General features: G+C 47.0%; 1 protein-coding gene across 2 annotated transcripts in view; it reads left to right on the top strand.

The window, feature by feature from the left end:
* The window catches only part of BAZ1A (bromodomain adjacent to zinc finger domain 1A), a 514,327-nt gene that overhangs the window by 440,057 nt on the left and 58,304 nt on the right, over window positions 1–15,966 (top strand). For both annotated transcript variants that reach the window (XM_029598945.1, XM_029598944.1), the window contains one exon: window positions 1,736–1,881. In XM_029598945.1, the coding sequence (XP_029454805.1) occupies window positions 1,736–1,881 (146 nt within the window). The remainder of the gene's footprint in view (window positions 1–1,735; window positions 1,882–15,966) is intronic.

Below are 15,966 nucleotides of genomic sequence, written 5' to 3'. Positions count from 1 at the left end.
TGACCAAGCCTAAAGCGGGGCCTAGCCCACCGGTGGGCCGCTCATCCCGCTTGGAAGCCCTGATGGGATCGAGAACAACGTTAGTAAGGTGTGCCGAGCATAAGAACATAAGAAATTGCCATGCTGGGTCAGACCAAGGGTCCATAAAGCCCAGCATCCTGTTTCCAACAGAGGCCAAACCGGGCCAGAAGAACCTGGCAAGTACCCAAACACCAAGAAGATCCCATGCTACTGATGCCAGTAATAGCAGAGGCCATTCCCTAAGTCAACTTGATTAATAGCAGTGAATGGACTTCTCCTCCAAGAACTTATCCAAACCTTTTTTAAACCCAGATACACTAACTTACTAACCACACATCCTCTGGCAACAAATTCCAGAGCCTTAATTGTGCATTGAGTGAAAAATAATTTTATCCGGTTAGTCTGAAATGTGCTACTTGCTAACTTCATAGAGTGCCCCCTAGTCCTTCTATTATCCGAAAGTATAAATAACTGATTCACATCTACTCGTTCAAGACCTCTCATGATTTTAAAGACTTCTATCATATCCCCCCTCAGCCGTCTCTTCTCCAAGATGAACAGCCCTAACTGGAGGAAGTCTTACCGAAACCCCTCCAAATGTCTCTGATTCAGGAGGTAAATCTTCTCTTTTTTTTTTTTTTTTTAACTTATCTGGGCTCAGCGCTTACCGGCTGAGTACAGAGACGGTCTCCAGCTGTGGGGTGAGAGAGCTTTGGCCGTCACAGCTGTGCTCGGCTTCCTGCATCCGCTGCCTTTCAGCTGCTTAAGCAAAAAGTCTATACTGGCAACCAGCTACCTGACCAAGGCACATCTCTGAGGGATCTCGGAAATTGCCTCAGGAATTCTCAACTGGGGGGGGACCTTTAGGTATCACCACAGGAGAGTGGGGCTCAATTTTTTTCTCCAATTTAAATGTTGAATTTCTCCTTCCAAAAGTACAGCAGTCCCCATAGGGAGAGGTATGTCCACCATCTGCTGGAGATGGAGAAATACTGAAGGGCTGAGGAGACTGCAAGGGTGTATCTAGGGTGATGTCAGCTTTGAAATCTGACTCTGTCTCCATCTGCTGGCAGGGGAGCATAACCCATTGGTCCTGAGTCCATCTGTAAGTAATTTCTCCATTCTATGTGCATCACATAAACTGTGACCAGAATTTCGTCTAGAAAGCTTACATTAGTTGAATTGCAGTTTTGATTCAATGGAATGCTGCAAATCTGTTTGTCATGAGGAAATTAATAATCTATCTACCTTTCCCAAGTAACGAAACCATCTGTGTTTCAGGAGGATTCCTGTTCACATGACAATCTGCCAGGGTTTGTGAACTTGCAGGACAGGATCCAAAATAAGTTTTACTTCAAATTAAGGGCTTGATTCATCAATTTCTTTTCCCATAGACACAGAATAGGAGAAAAGCCTTAGTGAATCAGGCCCTAAGAGGAAAATACAAGACAGCTATTTCACTAAGAGCTGACAATTTTGAACTTGAAGGGAATTTTCAGCTCTATAAATCTAGCAAAATTATTTTTTAATTTTGAACTATCAAGTCTCTTGTTATTGGAATATACTGTCTTATAGCTGAGGACATCACAGATAGTTTTGTTTTTCTACTTTGGTTTTTATAAACTCAGTCAGATCATTAGTGCGTAACAGTTTTATGTGGGGGACACTGTAGACTTATTTTTAATTATTTAAATTGTTGCCTGTTCTTTTTCAGACTTGTCCACTGCAGAGTTTCTGAGCCGAAGGAGCTCAAGTCGTCAGTATAGGGTACATGAGCTGTCAGCTTGTGAGCAGCTGATTGTAGAGCTCGTACGGCATGACGACAGCTGGCCTTTCATGAAACTGGTTTCCAAACTCCAGGTATGGAGGAGGGGTATAAGCAATGTATCATGGTTCTACTTCTCTTTAAGTACCATGGTTTGTTTATTGTCAATATTTACATCATTTCATATGAAGATGGTTATTGAACTTAATGCACAGATTGTCTTCCCTCAACCAGTTAGTGGGCAATAATTTGGAAGATGAAACAACATGCAGTCTCTGACAATTATGTTGCGCAAGCCAAGTGCATCTGGCATAAATCCTTGTCATTTCAGTTAAATTATGGTTAAATTTGAATGCTGAGAAACACATTTACCTCCAGTAACTGATCCCAGAAGGTTGCTCATTTTCAGTATTGTTTTCCAGCGTCTATTATCCATGGACAAGCAGAACTAAATCAGTCTTGCATGTAGGCGATGTCACCCAATGGTGTTAAATTCAGAAGATATGATAGATACAGCTGGAAAAGCCTAGGAGGCTTTTCTGCTCATGCGCAGCTGGTACTTCACATCTGTGTACCATCAAACCTTTAAGTCTCTCTCTCTTCTCAGAATAAGTTGGATGTGTTCCCAATTCAGGAAACTCTTCTTCTGTCATAAGGCTCCCTTAACATTCATGTTTTTTGTTAAATATTTTCTTTTGACATACTTCCCCTTCAAACAATAGAGATCTGGGATATTTTTTCATTACTTTGAAAATTTTTTTTGTTTAACATTGCAGACACCATTTTCCCTTCAGTGGCTGACAGGAAAATCACAAGGTTCAAATAGTGCCCTTTCTGTAATAAGAAAATGTTTATTATTGATAATTTTACATATATTTGTTGTCTAGAAACTGGACATAATTGCTTAATGTTGAAATGTCTCCTAGGGCTATGAAACTGTGAAAGCTTTGATTTCAGGATATCTTCGACTACTCTAAACCCAATATAAACATTGGTGTCCAGACATTTGAAGTAAGCATTGAAAAGCTTTGTTGCCTTTGCCCAACAAATCTTTAATATTGAAGGCTGGCTCCTGTTGAAAGTCGAGCTTGAGGCTTGCAAAAATTGAACCTAAGAATAGTCGCTCTTCACCTATTCCCCTAGATAAGTAGGCAAGTTTAAGTGTGAGAGGGAAGAGTTATCAAGGCCAAGAATCAGGCTCAAATATCAAAGCTGCAACATAGATCCATTTCATTGGCTCAGTCCATTGATAACGAAGTCATAGAAATCTGCCTTCCTAAGAGACCCAGGCAGAAGGAGATTTAATTTATACCAGCTGCATCTATATTGATGCAAATTACATTAATAACATCTCCTTTACCTCCAACCCTACATACCCAGATCAGTCTAAACTCCCGGGTTTTGCCTCCCTTTCAGCAAATGGAGACAGAGAAAGTTTTACTAACACTGCCATATAGCCTAGTGTGCCACCTGCAGTTCTCAGAATTTGTCTCCAGCAGATGGTAGAGGTGATTAACCTGCAGTCTGTACCTATTAAAAAAAAAAAAAAAAAAAAAAGGAAGACCGGACAGGAGAAATTTTATGATTTTTCCCAGGAGGTTGGTAGGTCCTGGTGGAGCCATCCCTCCTGGACTTGTAGTGGACAAACAGGGGGTTGGGGAGTCTTAGTTGCTCGATCCTCCATTTCCGGAGGCTAAAAGCTGGTGGAGCTAGTTTCCTTTCCTCCAGGAGGGACAGCGGAGCTTACTGCCAATCCTTCAGTGCAGGGAAGTTTCTTTTCTATTTTCCATTTAATTAAAGTTTAAAAAAAAAAAGGAGGAAAAGTTGAGCAAAGTTTTTTTGCTATCTGGCAGCAGTGTGGGCCTGATGCTGGTCACGGTTTAGCTTTTGCAGGTTCTGGTAATTTTATTCCCTCAGGCGACAGTCTCCCACGGGCAGATGTCCAGCAGCATGCCACGTGGCAGCAAATGCGTGGATCTCCCAGAACGGCCTCTGCTCTCACTGCCTCTCTGGGGGAGAGGGTAGTTCAGGATCACTCGCGGGAAGGTTCCAATGAGTAGGGCCCTGGCCATGCCGCAGGAAGCATCAGACCCGCTTCCTATCAGCGTGGGAACAGCGGCCATCTTGGCTTCCTTAACAGCTGCTACAGAGGCTGGGGAGGGGATTTCCCTCCACCACTGTCTCCAGCCAATCCGAGGCCCGGGGGGGTCTGAGGGGATCTTTTGAGGATGGAAGATGACCTCCTGGGGGAAGGTTCAGATGATTCTTCCTCTCTTTCAATGGATTTTGTGCTTGTATTACATAAGGCTTATTTGGCCCAGAAAGTTGTGGGGTGGTAGGGGTCCAAGCTTGATGCTTTGTCTTGTCCACAGCCCAAGAAGAGATCTAGGGTCTACAGGGGCTACCAGGCTTCAGCAAGCCCTTAGAGTGGCCTCGCAGGGTTCCACGGTGGACAATATTTTGGATGGTTCCGAGGTCAGGACACGGTAGGATTTGGGTCCTCCTGATGTGCATCTTCTCTGTTGGGGGAGGATGTGGAGGAGGGTCAGGGGGAAAAGTATACCTCTAGAAGGGGACGATCCTAAGGTGGTCTGATCCACAGGGAAAAGTTGGGACCCCTGATCCCCTTTGTCCTGGCAGAGTTAGGAATAAAGGTTCCACAGGAAGAATCCGATCAGGAGGATGTAGATCTAGTCATGGATGGCTTATGGGGTCCAGCGAATGCATTTTCTTTCAATAGGTCCGTTAAGAAGCTGGTGGTCAAGGAGTGGGAGACTCCGGTGAATGACTTGAAGGTTGGAAGGGCTATGGATAAGTTATATCCTTTGTCCAAGGACCATCTGGAACTCTTGCGAGGTCCCGAAGGTGGATGCCTCAGTGTCAGCCGTGAATAAGATAACGATTATCCTGGTGGCCGGTTTAGCGGCTTTAAAGATTTACAGGATAGAAAGCTTGGAGTCCATATGAAAAAGATTTTTGAAGTGTCTGCTTGGGATATGAGCTGTGGTGTGCAGCAGTTTTATACTTTGGGCTGAGCTGCGTTGGGTGCAGCAGTTGCAGGCTGACAAATCCATGTCCTCCCAGGAGGCGGAGCGGCTGGGAGGACATGGATTTGTCCTCCCAGCCGCTCCGCCTCCTGGGAGGCGCTGATACGCTGTATGACCTCATTAGGACATCTTACAGGACAATGATGTCAGCAGTCTCGACCAGGAGACTTCTTTGGTTGAGAAACTGGTCAGCGGATGTTTCCTCCAAGTCTCAATTAGGAGCATTGCCCTTTAAGGGAAAGTTACTCTTTGGAGAGGGTCTGGAGGAGCTGACAAAGCATCTGGGAGAGAATAAGGTTCACAAGTTACCCGAGGACAGGCCTAAAGGGACAGGGAGTTCCTCCTCTGGACATTCTCTGATTCAAGGGAATAGGCGGTTTCGGCAGAGGGGAGGTCTTCAGGAGGAGGCCAGAGACGGACTTCAGGGAGCCAGTAGCCCTGGAACCAATCTTTTCGAGGCTGAAAGCCGAACAGGGATGGCTCTGGCCAGGGGACACTGGAGCCAAATCCTCACAATGAAGCGAGGCCAGTCCACTCCTCTGTCCCGGTTATAGGAGGTCGTTTGACTCTTTTTTAAGAGGAGTAGGCCAAAATCACTACAGAGCAATGGGTCTTAAGCGTGATATTGCAAGGTTGCGCTTTACAATTTGCTTGTCTGCTAAGGGACCTGTTCGTGGTCTCCCTTTACGCCTCCATGGAAAAGACGGGTGGTACAGCAGACAGTCTACAGATGCTGGGAGCCATTGTTCCTGTCCCCTTGGAAGAGCAAGGAATGGGACATTACTCCATTTATTTCATCATTCCAAAGAAGGAAGGAACTTTGCCCAGTTCTAGATTTGAAGAAAGTAAACATGGCTCTCAAGGTTCCTCTTTTTCGTATGGAAACTCTCCGCTCAGTCATTGCAGCAGTGCACAAGACGGAGCTCCTGGCATCTCTGGATTCTGACCAAGGCATACTTCCACATAGGAATTCGGCCCGACCATCCGAGGTTTCTGCGATTCAAAATCCTCTGTGTGCATTTTCAATTTTGCGCCCTGCCGTTCAGGCCGGCAACGGCTCCATTGACTTTCATCAAGATGGTGGTGGTGGTGGCAGCAGCCATCAAGAAGGATAGGGTGCTGGTTCACACGTATCTGGGTATCTGGCTCATTCGGGTGAAGTCTGAGATCCAGTGCAGACAAGTGGTGGACCTGCTGCTGCTGCGCTTGTGGTCACTTGGTTGGATTTTGAATTGGTCCAAGAGTTATTCCATCCCATCTCAAGTATTGGAATTTCTGGGAGCACGCTTCGATACCAAGCTGGGAAAGGTTTTCCTTACGGAGGAGCACATTGTCAAGTTGCAATCGCAAGTTTTCAAATTGTTGGAGTGCCAGGTTCCCAGGGTCTGGGATTACCTACAGACCTTGGCTCTATGATGTCCACGTTGGAACTCGTGCCTTGGGCATTTGCTCATATGAGGCCTCTGCAGGCGGCTTTCCTGGTGGGATCCATTGTCATAGCAATTTCAGCTTCCATTGCTGCTGCGGAGTTGACCAGATCCAGTCTCTCGTAGTGGCTTGGTCAGGACCACTTGTGTTGAGGGATGGGCTTGGAAGTTCTGAAGTGGACAGTGGTTACCACCAATGCCAGTCTTTCTGGTTGGGGGGCTCTCTGCCAACATCAGTCGGTGCAAGGCCAGTGGTCAGCGGAAGAAGTGACATGGTCTATCAATTGTCTAGAGATGAGAGTGATGCGGTTGGCACTGAATGCATTTCTTCCCCTCTTCCGCAGCCGCGTAGTCAGAATCTTGTCGACAATGCGACAACGGTGGTTTATATCAACCAGGAGGTTGAGCGATGGCTTAGGAGCTAATCCACTGGGCGGAGTAGCATCTGGCACTGATAGTGGCTTCTCACATAGCTGGGACCAACAGTGTGCAGGCAAATTTTCTCAGCCATCAACAGTTGGATCCTGGAGAGTGGGAGCTGTCTGAGGAAGCGATGGCTCTCATCTGTTGCAGGTGGGCAAGCCTCACATGGATTTAATGGCAACTCAACGAAATGCCAAGGTACCCCACTTCTTCAGTCGCAGAGGAGAATGCAGAGCAGAGGGAGTCAATGCCTTGGTTCTTCCTTTGCTGTGGAACATTCTGCTGTATGTGTTTCCGCCGTGGCTGCTGGTGGGTAAGATTTTGTGGCGTGTGGGGTCATCCGGGAGACATGATTCTGGTGGCTCTAGAATGGCCTTGGAGAGCTTGGTTTGCAGATTTGATCAATCTAGCGGTAGACGGCCCATTGAGACTTGCTCATCTGCCAAAGCTTCTGCATCAAGGTCCCATATTTTCAGATCAGGTGGCTTGCTTCTGTCTCGCGGCTTGACTTTTGAGAGGAAATGCTTGAGAGAGAGAGATTCTCTGCGAATGCTATTTCTACTCTGTTGCAGGCTAGAAAGTCTTCCATCTCCTTGGCATATTTGAGAGTCTGGAGAGTTTTTGAAGATTGGTGCACCAGGAAGGGGGTTTTCCCTATGTGAGCTTCTGTAGCAAATATCCTTACTTTCTTGCAAAGAGGTTTGGTAAAAGGTTTGTCCTTTAACTCCCTCAGAGTTCAAGTGGCAATGTTAGGTTGTCTTCAAGGCAAGGTACAAGTAGCGGCTCTGGCTGCTCATCCTGGTGTGATGTGTTTCCATTGGGGGGGGGGGGGGCAAAACATTTACGCCCTCTGGTTCAGAAGCTGTGTCCCTCCTGGAGCTTTAAATTAGTCCTGAAAAACATGTGTGTGGTGCCATTTGAGCCTCTTAGAAGGTCTACTATAAAAGATCTCACTTTGAAGGTGGTTTTCTTGGTGGTGATTTGTTCTGCTAGATGGATCTTAGAGCTTCCAGCTTTGTCTTGTAGAGATCCTTTCTTGAGAATTTTGGATTCGGGGTTCTCCTTGTGGACAATTCCAGCCTTTCTGCCAAAGGTGGTATTGTCATTTCACTTGAATCAGTCAGTGGAGCTCCTGGCTTTCCCAAATTTGGAGGCTTCAGTGCCTCATGCGAGAGAATTTCAGCTTTTGGATGTCAAGTGCGCATTGTTCTGGTATCTTAGTTACTAACAGCTTCCTATTGTCGGACCATCTTTTTGTGCTGTGGAATGGTGCGAAAAAGGGGCATAAGACGTCAAAAGCCACAATTGTGTGGTGGTTGAAAAGAAGCCATTGGCTCTGCATATATGTCGGGGGCGTCTGGTCTCAGTGGGTTTACAGGCTTATTCTCCTTGTTCCCAGGCGGCATCCTGAGTCGAATGTCAGCAAGTGTCACCGCAAGAGATTTGCAGGGCGGCTGTTTGGAAGTATTTACACACTTTTGCCAGGTATTATCGTTTGGATGTTCAGGTCCCATAAGCCATGGGCTTTGGGGAGAGTGTTCTTTGAGCAGGACTCTCATGGTCCCACCTCATTTAGAGAAGCTTTGGTACATCCCAGGAGTCTGGACTGATCTGGGTACGTATAGGGAAAGGAAAATTGGTTCTTACCTGCTAATTTTCGTTCCTGTAGTACTACAGATCAGTCCAGAATCCTGCCCAGTTGGGGAAGGGAGATTTGGAGAGTCCGCTCGATCTGTTTGTTAATTAAACTGAAGAATGGCACAGGGTTTGTTTGGGCCTTCATGTTTTTTAATGGGGACAAGTTCATCTGTTCTAAGGTTCCACTTCCCACTGCTTGTTCAGGGGATATTTATTAGTAGTTGGTGTTAGTGTTTTCTACTATCTTGCTTTGGTACAGGTCAATACTGAGGGGACTGCAGGTGGCACACTAGGTTATATGCAATGTCAGTAAAACTTTCTCTGTCTCCATCTGCTGGAAGGGAGGCAAAACCCAGGAGTCTGAACTGATCTGTGGTACTACAGAATGAAAATTAGCAGATAAGAATTGATTTTCCTATATCGTCCTTTGATTACATGAAGCTAGTGTCCCCTTTGATTACATAAGGGAATATGCTATCTTCCACAACAGCTTTGGAGCCTTTACTGGGAGGAGTATACGAAAAAGATTTAGAATGTATATGACCACCTTGCTTGACATCTAACTTTGCTTCAAGCATGCTCGATGAGCTAGTACTTTACTTTCCATGCCAATGCTGTTTATCTTGATACAAGTGAAACCTATATTGAGAACATAAGATAGGCCATACTAAGTCAAACCAAGGTTGTGGCCGATCTGGGTCACACAAGTATCAGGCAGATCCCACAAAGTAGATTCATTTGTTGCTCACTCCCAGGAATAAGCAGTAGCTTTCCCAATTCTACCTGGCTAATAATAGTTTAAGGACTTTTCCTTCAGGAATTTGTTCAAACCCCTTTTAAAACCAGCAAGCTAGATGTCTTAACTGTCTTCCAGCAACAGATTTAACAACTTGATTTGTGTGCTGAGTGAAAAAAAATATTTTCTCCAATTTGTTTTAAATCTATTAGTTTCATGAAATGTCCCCTGGTCTTAGTACTATTTAAAATGGTAAATAATTGTCTCCTATTTATCTGTTCCACTCCACTCGTGATATTTTAAACCTCTATTATATCCCCTCTGTAGTCTCTTCTCCAAGCTGAAGAGCAATAACCTATTAAGCCTGTCTTCCTGAAGGAATCGCTCTATCCCCTTTATTATTTTTGTTGCTCTTTCTTGTTCTGATTTGTCTTTTTTGGGATGGGATGACGAGAGCTGCACATAATCTCAAAGGTGCGATCAAACCATTGATTGATATAGAGGCTTTATTATGATCTCCATTTTATTCTGCCCTCTTTTCAAATCATTGCTAACGTTCTATTTGGGGTTTTTTAATGCTGCTGCACACTGAGCTGAGGATTTCAATATATTGTCTGCAGATACTCCAATATCCTTTTCCTGAGTGGTGTTACCTAATACAAAGCTAACATTATGTATGTATAGTTAGGGTTATTGTTCCCCATATGCATCACTTGTCCAAATTAAATTTCATCTGACATTTAGTTGCTCAGTCTTGCAAGGACCTTCTGCAGCTCCTCACAATCTGCTCATTTTGTTACAACTTTGAATAATTTTGTGTTATCTGCAATTTGATCACCTCACTCATTGCTTCCTTTTCCAGATCATTTATGAATGTGTTAAACAGCATAACTCCCAATTCAGATCACTGAGGCTCTCCACTATTTACCTTTCTCCATTGGGAATGATGATTATTTAGTCCTATTTTGTTTCCTGTCTTTTAACCAATTACCTTGTGTTCCATGATTGTTTAATTTTCTGATGAGTTTCTCATAAGGGACTTTGTCAAATGCCTTTTAAAAATCCAGGTAACACAATATTGACCTACTCATCTTTATCCACATGTTTAACACCTTCAAAAGAAAATCTAGTAGATTGGTCAGGCAAGACTTCCCTTTGCTAAATCCATGTTGGCTCATCCCTGATTAGGCCATAGCTATCCATATTACCAGTAATTTAGTTCTTAAGAATAGCTCTTACCCTTTTGCCGGACACAAACATCCAGCTCATAGTCTATAATTTCCTGGATCACCTCTGGAGCCTTGTTGTATAATACCTTTGTACTTTCTCCAACATTCACCAGGGCTTGAACCCATGACCATCTGGGAGTCCCAGTAGATACTTCACAGGTCTCACCTTCACCTCCGTGCATGCCTCGCTCCTGGTAACCAGCTACTAGAGTTCTGCTTGTTTTTGCACAAGTATACTGCCCACAAAGCTATTTCCTGAGGGTTTTTCTGGGGACACTGTGACTCACAAAAATGATCACAGACCACACATGCAAAAGATCATCCAGCGTCTCACGTACTTGAGATGAAGTCAGTCTCAAATACAATGGTAATAAACTAAAAAGTTTGCTATTAAAACGGAGGAACAGTGAATGTAAAAGATATCACACAAATCTGCCTTGCAGCATGCAGGAATAAAAGAAAAGGGATTACATAGTAACCTTTCTCCATGGACAAGTACAACAAACAGCCACATAAAATAGGTGATGTCATTTGACAGTACCAGGTCATTTGTTTTTTTCTCACAGGACAAGCAGGATGGTTGTCCTCACAAATGGGTGACATCGAGGATGGAGCCCACCACGGAAAACTTCTGTCAAAGTTTAAACAGAACTTTGACTGGCCCCTACTGGGCATGCCCAGCAAGGCACTGACCCTGCAGCCAGCAGGGGTCTCCCTCAAGTCTTCTTTTTTCCGCGCAGCAGCTGCCACGCGGTGAAAGGAGCTCTCTTACCACGTTCCTGACAGGAATTCGGTTTTTTCTTTCCGAAGAAAATTTGCCCCTCAGGGGTCTCCCTTCGACAAATTTTTGTCACCTTCGCGGAATCCGGTAAGTTTTTTGCCGATTTTCATCGACTGCCTTCGATTTTGGCCCTTGAGGCCTGTTGGCACTTACCGATCCCGCGGCTAAATTTGGCCCTAGGCCATGGCGACGGGGTTCCGTCGTTGTCCGGATTGCACCCGGACTATGTCCATCACAGACCCCCATAGGGTCTGTGTTCTGTGTTTGGGAAGTGAGCATGATGTCCTGACTTGCACTAAATGTTCCCTAATGACACCTAAGGGTCGTAAAGCCAGGATGGAGAAGATGGGGCTCCTCTTCCATGCACCCACCCCAACACCATCGATAGCATCGACGTCATCGGAACCGGCACCGTCGAAGTTGTACCACCACCGTCAACCCTCCGGTGACCGTCCACCACCGATGACTTCTCGGCCGTCGACTCCTGTCCCCTCCCCGGATGGGCGAGGAGATCGGAAGGACAAGCATCGCCATCGGCGGCACAAGTCTCGGCCTGTCGAGGATCCACAGCCATCGACCTCTGAACAGGCCGAGCCACCGACAAAAAAGCCTCGGTCAGACCTGGCACCGTCCACGTCTCGTTCGCAGGCATCGAGGAAACCCTCACCCTCTCGGGGTGTGGGAGCCGTGATCCCACCGGTTACGGTGGTCCCTCCGGCTCTGCCTCAGCCTCCCTCTCCCGTCGAGCCGGGTATCGTTACCCCTGGTCTCCGGGCAGAACTGGACCGGCTGGTCCAGGAGGCCATCGAGAAAGCGATGCAAAGGTTCCAGCCTCCACCGGCACCGTCTCCGGCACCGATTCTGGCACCACCTCAGGCACCGACCTCGGCACCGACTCCGCCACCGAGGAGGGAACCGACCACCGAGCCTCTAGTGGAAGCGCTGGCACCGCTACTGAATCGTATGGAGGCACTCATGCGGGCCCTTCCATCGGTGATTCCAGTAGCACCGACTACACCATCGTCTCCGGCAGGATTCTCATCGGCAGGAGAAACACCGTTTCGGATTCCCCCGTCCGGAGTAGTCCCATCGGTGCCTTCGCATACCTCTCCACCGATTTATCCCTCGGCTCCATCGATTCCAAGACCGGCACCGATTCCATCGGCAGCCCCGAAGCCCTCGATGCCGTTTACAGTTCCGCTTGCAGCACCGATTCCATCCAGATTTCCATCGATGCCTTTGGATCCTCAACCAGGTCCTTCAGGTCTGCAAGCCCCACATGATCCTTATGATACCTGGGGTGATGATACATCTTCTGATACAGATTTGCCATCCCCACCATCTCCTACAGAGAGTAGAAAACGATCTCCTCCTGAAGATCTCTCCTTTATTAATTTTGTAAAGGAGATGTCAGAAATTGTACCTTTTCAGTTGCAATCTGAGACCGATGACAGGCACCAGATGATGGAACTGCTCCAATTTCTGGATGCCCCAAAAATCATCGCTTCCATCCCCATTCACCAGGTATTTCTGGATCTTTTAAAGAAAAACTGGGAATCTCCTTCATCTGTGTCACCAGTTAATAAGAAAGCTGACTCCACATACCTTGTTCAGTCAGCACCAGGATTTCAGAAGCCTCAACTGGATCATCGCTCTGTTGTAGTTGAGTCTGCACAAAAGAAGGCCAAGCGCCTAAAACCACACTCTTCCACTCCCCCTATCAAGGACAACAAATTCCTAGATAGTGTGGGACGGAAAGTGTATCATGGGGCCATGTTGATATCTCGCATAGCTTCATACCAACTTTACATGACTCAATACAACAGAGCCATCCTTAAACAGATGCAGGACTACGCTGACACGTTACCGGACCAGTACCAGCCACAGCTTCAAGCCCTTCTTCACAAAGGATTTGAGGCTGGGAAGCACGAGATCAGAACGGCCTACGATATCTTCGATGCTTCCACAAAAGTCTCAGCTACTGCCATCTCAGCCAGACGTTGGGCTTGGTTAAAGTCATCTAACCTTCGCCCAGAGGTCCAGGATCGTCTAGCCGATTTACCGTGCTTAGGGGACAATCTGTTTGGAGAACAGATTCAACAAATTGTGGCAGAATTGAAGGATCACCACGAGACGTTGAAGCAACTTTCGTCTGTTCCATCTGAGGTATCCTCCAAACCACCACCTAAGAAGGACTCTAAAAAGTCTTTCTTTCGGCCACGTCATTATTATCCTCCGTCGGCTAGGCCTCGTCCGGCTCGATCCTCCACTAGACCTCAGCCACACCAACCTCGAAAACAAAGACCTGCTGTGGCCCCACCTCCTGGGCCTGCGGCAGGCCTTTGACTTCCCGGTACGGAGCACATGCCATATCCCACTTCCCGACATCCCTGTGGGGGGTCGTCTGTGCCACTTTTTACAGCATTGGATACAGATTACCTCAGATCAGTGGGTGCTGGCAATTATCACACAGGGTTACCACCTCAACTTCATAACTCTTCCGGCAGACTCCCTGCCTCTTCAAGCATGGAGTCTATCCAGCCACTTGACTCAATTACAACAGGAAGTATCCCTTCTTTTGCAATCAAATGCTATAGAACCCGTCCCTTCCTCTCAACGAGGCAAGGGATTCTACTCCAGGTACTTCCTAATTCCAAAGAAGTCAGGGGGGCTACGTCCCATTTTGGACCTTCGGGCCCTCAAGTACCTTCAAAAAGAAAAGTTCAAGATGGTAACCCTGGGTACGCTACTCCCTCTGCTGCAAAGGGGGGATTGGCTGTGCTCCCTCGACCTACAGGATGCTTATACCCACATTGCGATAACACAATCCCATCGCAAGTATCTGCGGTTTCTGGTAGGCCGCGACCATTATCAATACCGAGTACTACCTTTCGGTCTGGCATCTGCTCCACGAGTCTTCACCAAATGCCTCGTAGTGGTAGCAGCATTCCTCAGGAAGGAAGGTGTCCACGTCTACCCCTATCTGGACGATTGGCTAATCAGGGCCTCCACCCCTCAGATTGCCCACTCCTCCCTAAAATTGACAATCAACACACTTTTTTCCTTAGGGTTTCTTGTCAATTACGAGAAATCTTGCTTAGTCCCATCTCAAACCTTATCTTTCATTGGGGCAGACTTGGACACCTTACAGGCAAAGGCTTACCTTCCGCTGCAGCGGGGCCAAACTCTCATGTCCCTAGCTCGCCAGCTCCAGTCTCAGGACACGGCCACGGCTCGCCAATTCCTCATTCTCCTAGGACACATGGCATCCTCAGTTCAAGTCACTCCCATGACCCGACTAGCCATGAGAGTAACACAATGGACTCTGCGACACCAATGGATTCAAGCTTTTCAGCCTCTGTCCTCCATAGTCACAGTTACACAAGCGCTACGCCTGTCTCTAACCTGGTGGACGACTCAAGTCAACCTCCTTCAGGGCTTACCTTTTCTCCTACCAGATCCACAAGTAATCCTAACCACCGACGCTTCCCACATCGGTTGGGGGGCCCATGTGGACGATTTCCAAACTCAAGGGTTATGGTCACCAGAGGAAGCCGAACACCAGATAAATTTCTTGGAACTACGAGCAATCCGCTACGCGCTCAGAACTTTCCAAGATCATCTATCGAATCAGATAATCTTAATCCAGACAGACAACCAAGTGGCCATGTGGTACATAAACAAGCAGGGAGGCACAGGCTCTTTCCTTCTGTGTCAGGAAGCTGCGCAGATTTGGGCAGAAGCCCTCTCCCACTCCATGTACCTCAGGGCCACTTACCTGCCGGGAGTAGACAATGTATTGGCAGATCAGCTGAGCCGGGTCTTCCAACCATACGAGTGGTCACTAGACCCTCTGGTAGCGACCTCTCTATTTCACAAGTGGGGTTCTCCCCACATAGATCTCTTTGCGTCCCCTCAAACCACAAAGTAGACAATTACTGCTCTCTCCTTCGGAGCCACCACTCTCGGCCGAGGGATGCCTTCTCCCTCAAGTGGACATCAGGTCTGCTCTATGCATTCCCTCCACTTCCTCTTCTGTCAAGGACTCTCGTGAAGCTTCGCCAGGACGGAGGAACCATGATCCTGATAGCACCCCACTGGCCACGCCAGGTGTGGTTTCCCATTCTTCGGGATCTCTCCATCCGCAGGCACATCCCTCTGGGAACGGATCCGCATCTGCTCACTCAGAACGACGGATGCCTCCTCCATCCCAACTTCCAAGCCTTGTCCCTGACGGCATGGATGTTGAAAGGTTAGTCCTTCAGCCTTTTAACCTTTCGGATTCGGTTTCTCGTGTCCTGATAGCTTCACGAAAGCCCTCCACCAGAAGATCCTATTCGTATAAATGGAAAAGGTACACATCTTGGTGCACTTCCCAGTCCCTTGATCCCCTTTCCTGTCCAATCTCTAAGTTCTTGGACTATTTATGGCATCTATCGGAATCGGGTCTTAAAACCTCTTCCATTAGGATGCATGTCAGTGCAGTAGCCGCTTTCCATAAAGGCATACAGGGTGTCCCTATTTCAGTACAACCCCTGGTAACACGCTTTCTTAAGGGCTTGCTCCATCTGAAGCCACCCTTACGTCCTCCGGCCCCATCTTGGGACCTTAATCTGGTTCTTGGTCGGCTAATGAAACCACCTTTCGAACCTCTACACTCCTGTGAATTAAAGTATCTCACATGGAAGGTATTATTCCTTTTAGCTGTCACTTCAGCTCGCAGGGTTAGTGAGTTACAGGCCTTAGTCACCTATCCGCCTTACACTAAACTCCTGCAGGACCGGGCGGTACTCCGCACTCACCCTAAATTTTTACCTAAGGTAGTTTCTGAGTTTCATATTAATCAATCCATCATACTACCTATCTTTTTTCCCAGGCCCCACTCCAACTCCAGGGAAC

The sequence above is a fragment of the Rhinatrema bivittatum genome, chromosome 4 (genome assembly GCF_901001135.1).
Source record: "Rhinatrema bivittatum chromosome 4, aRhiBiv1.1, whole genome shotgun sequence".
NCBI lineage: Eukaryota > Metazoa > Chordata > Amphibia > Gymnophiona > Rhinatrematidae > Rhinatrema > Rhinatrema bivittatum.
This window is presented reverse-complemented; position numbering and strand designations above follow the sequence as displayed.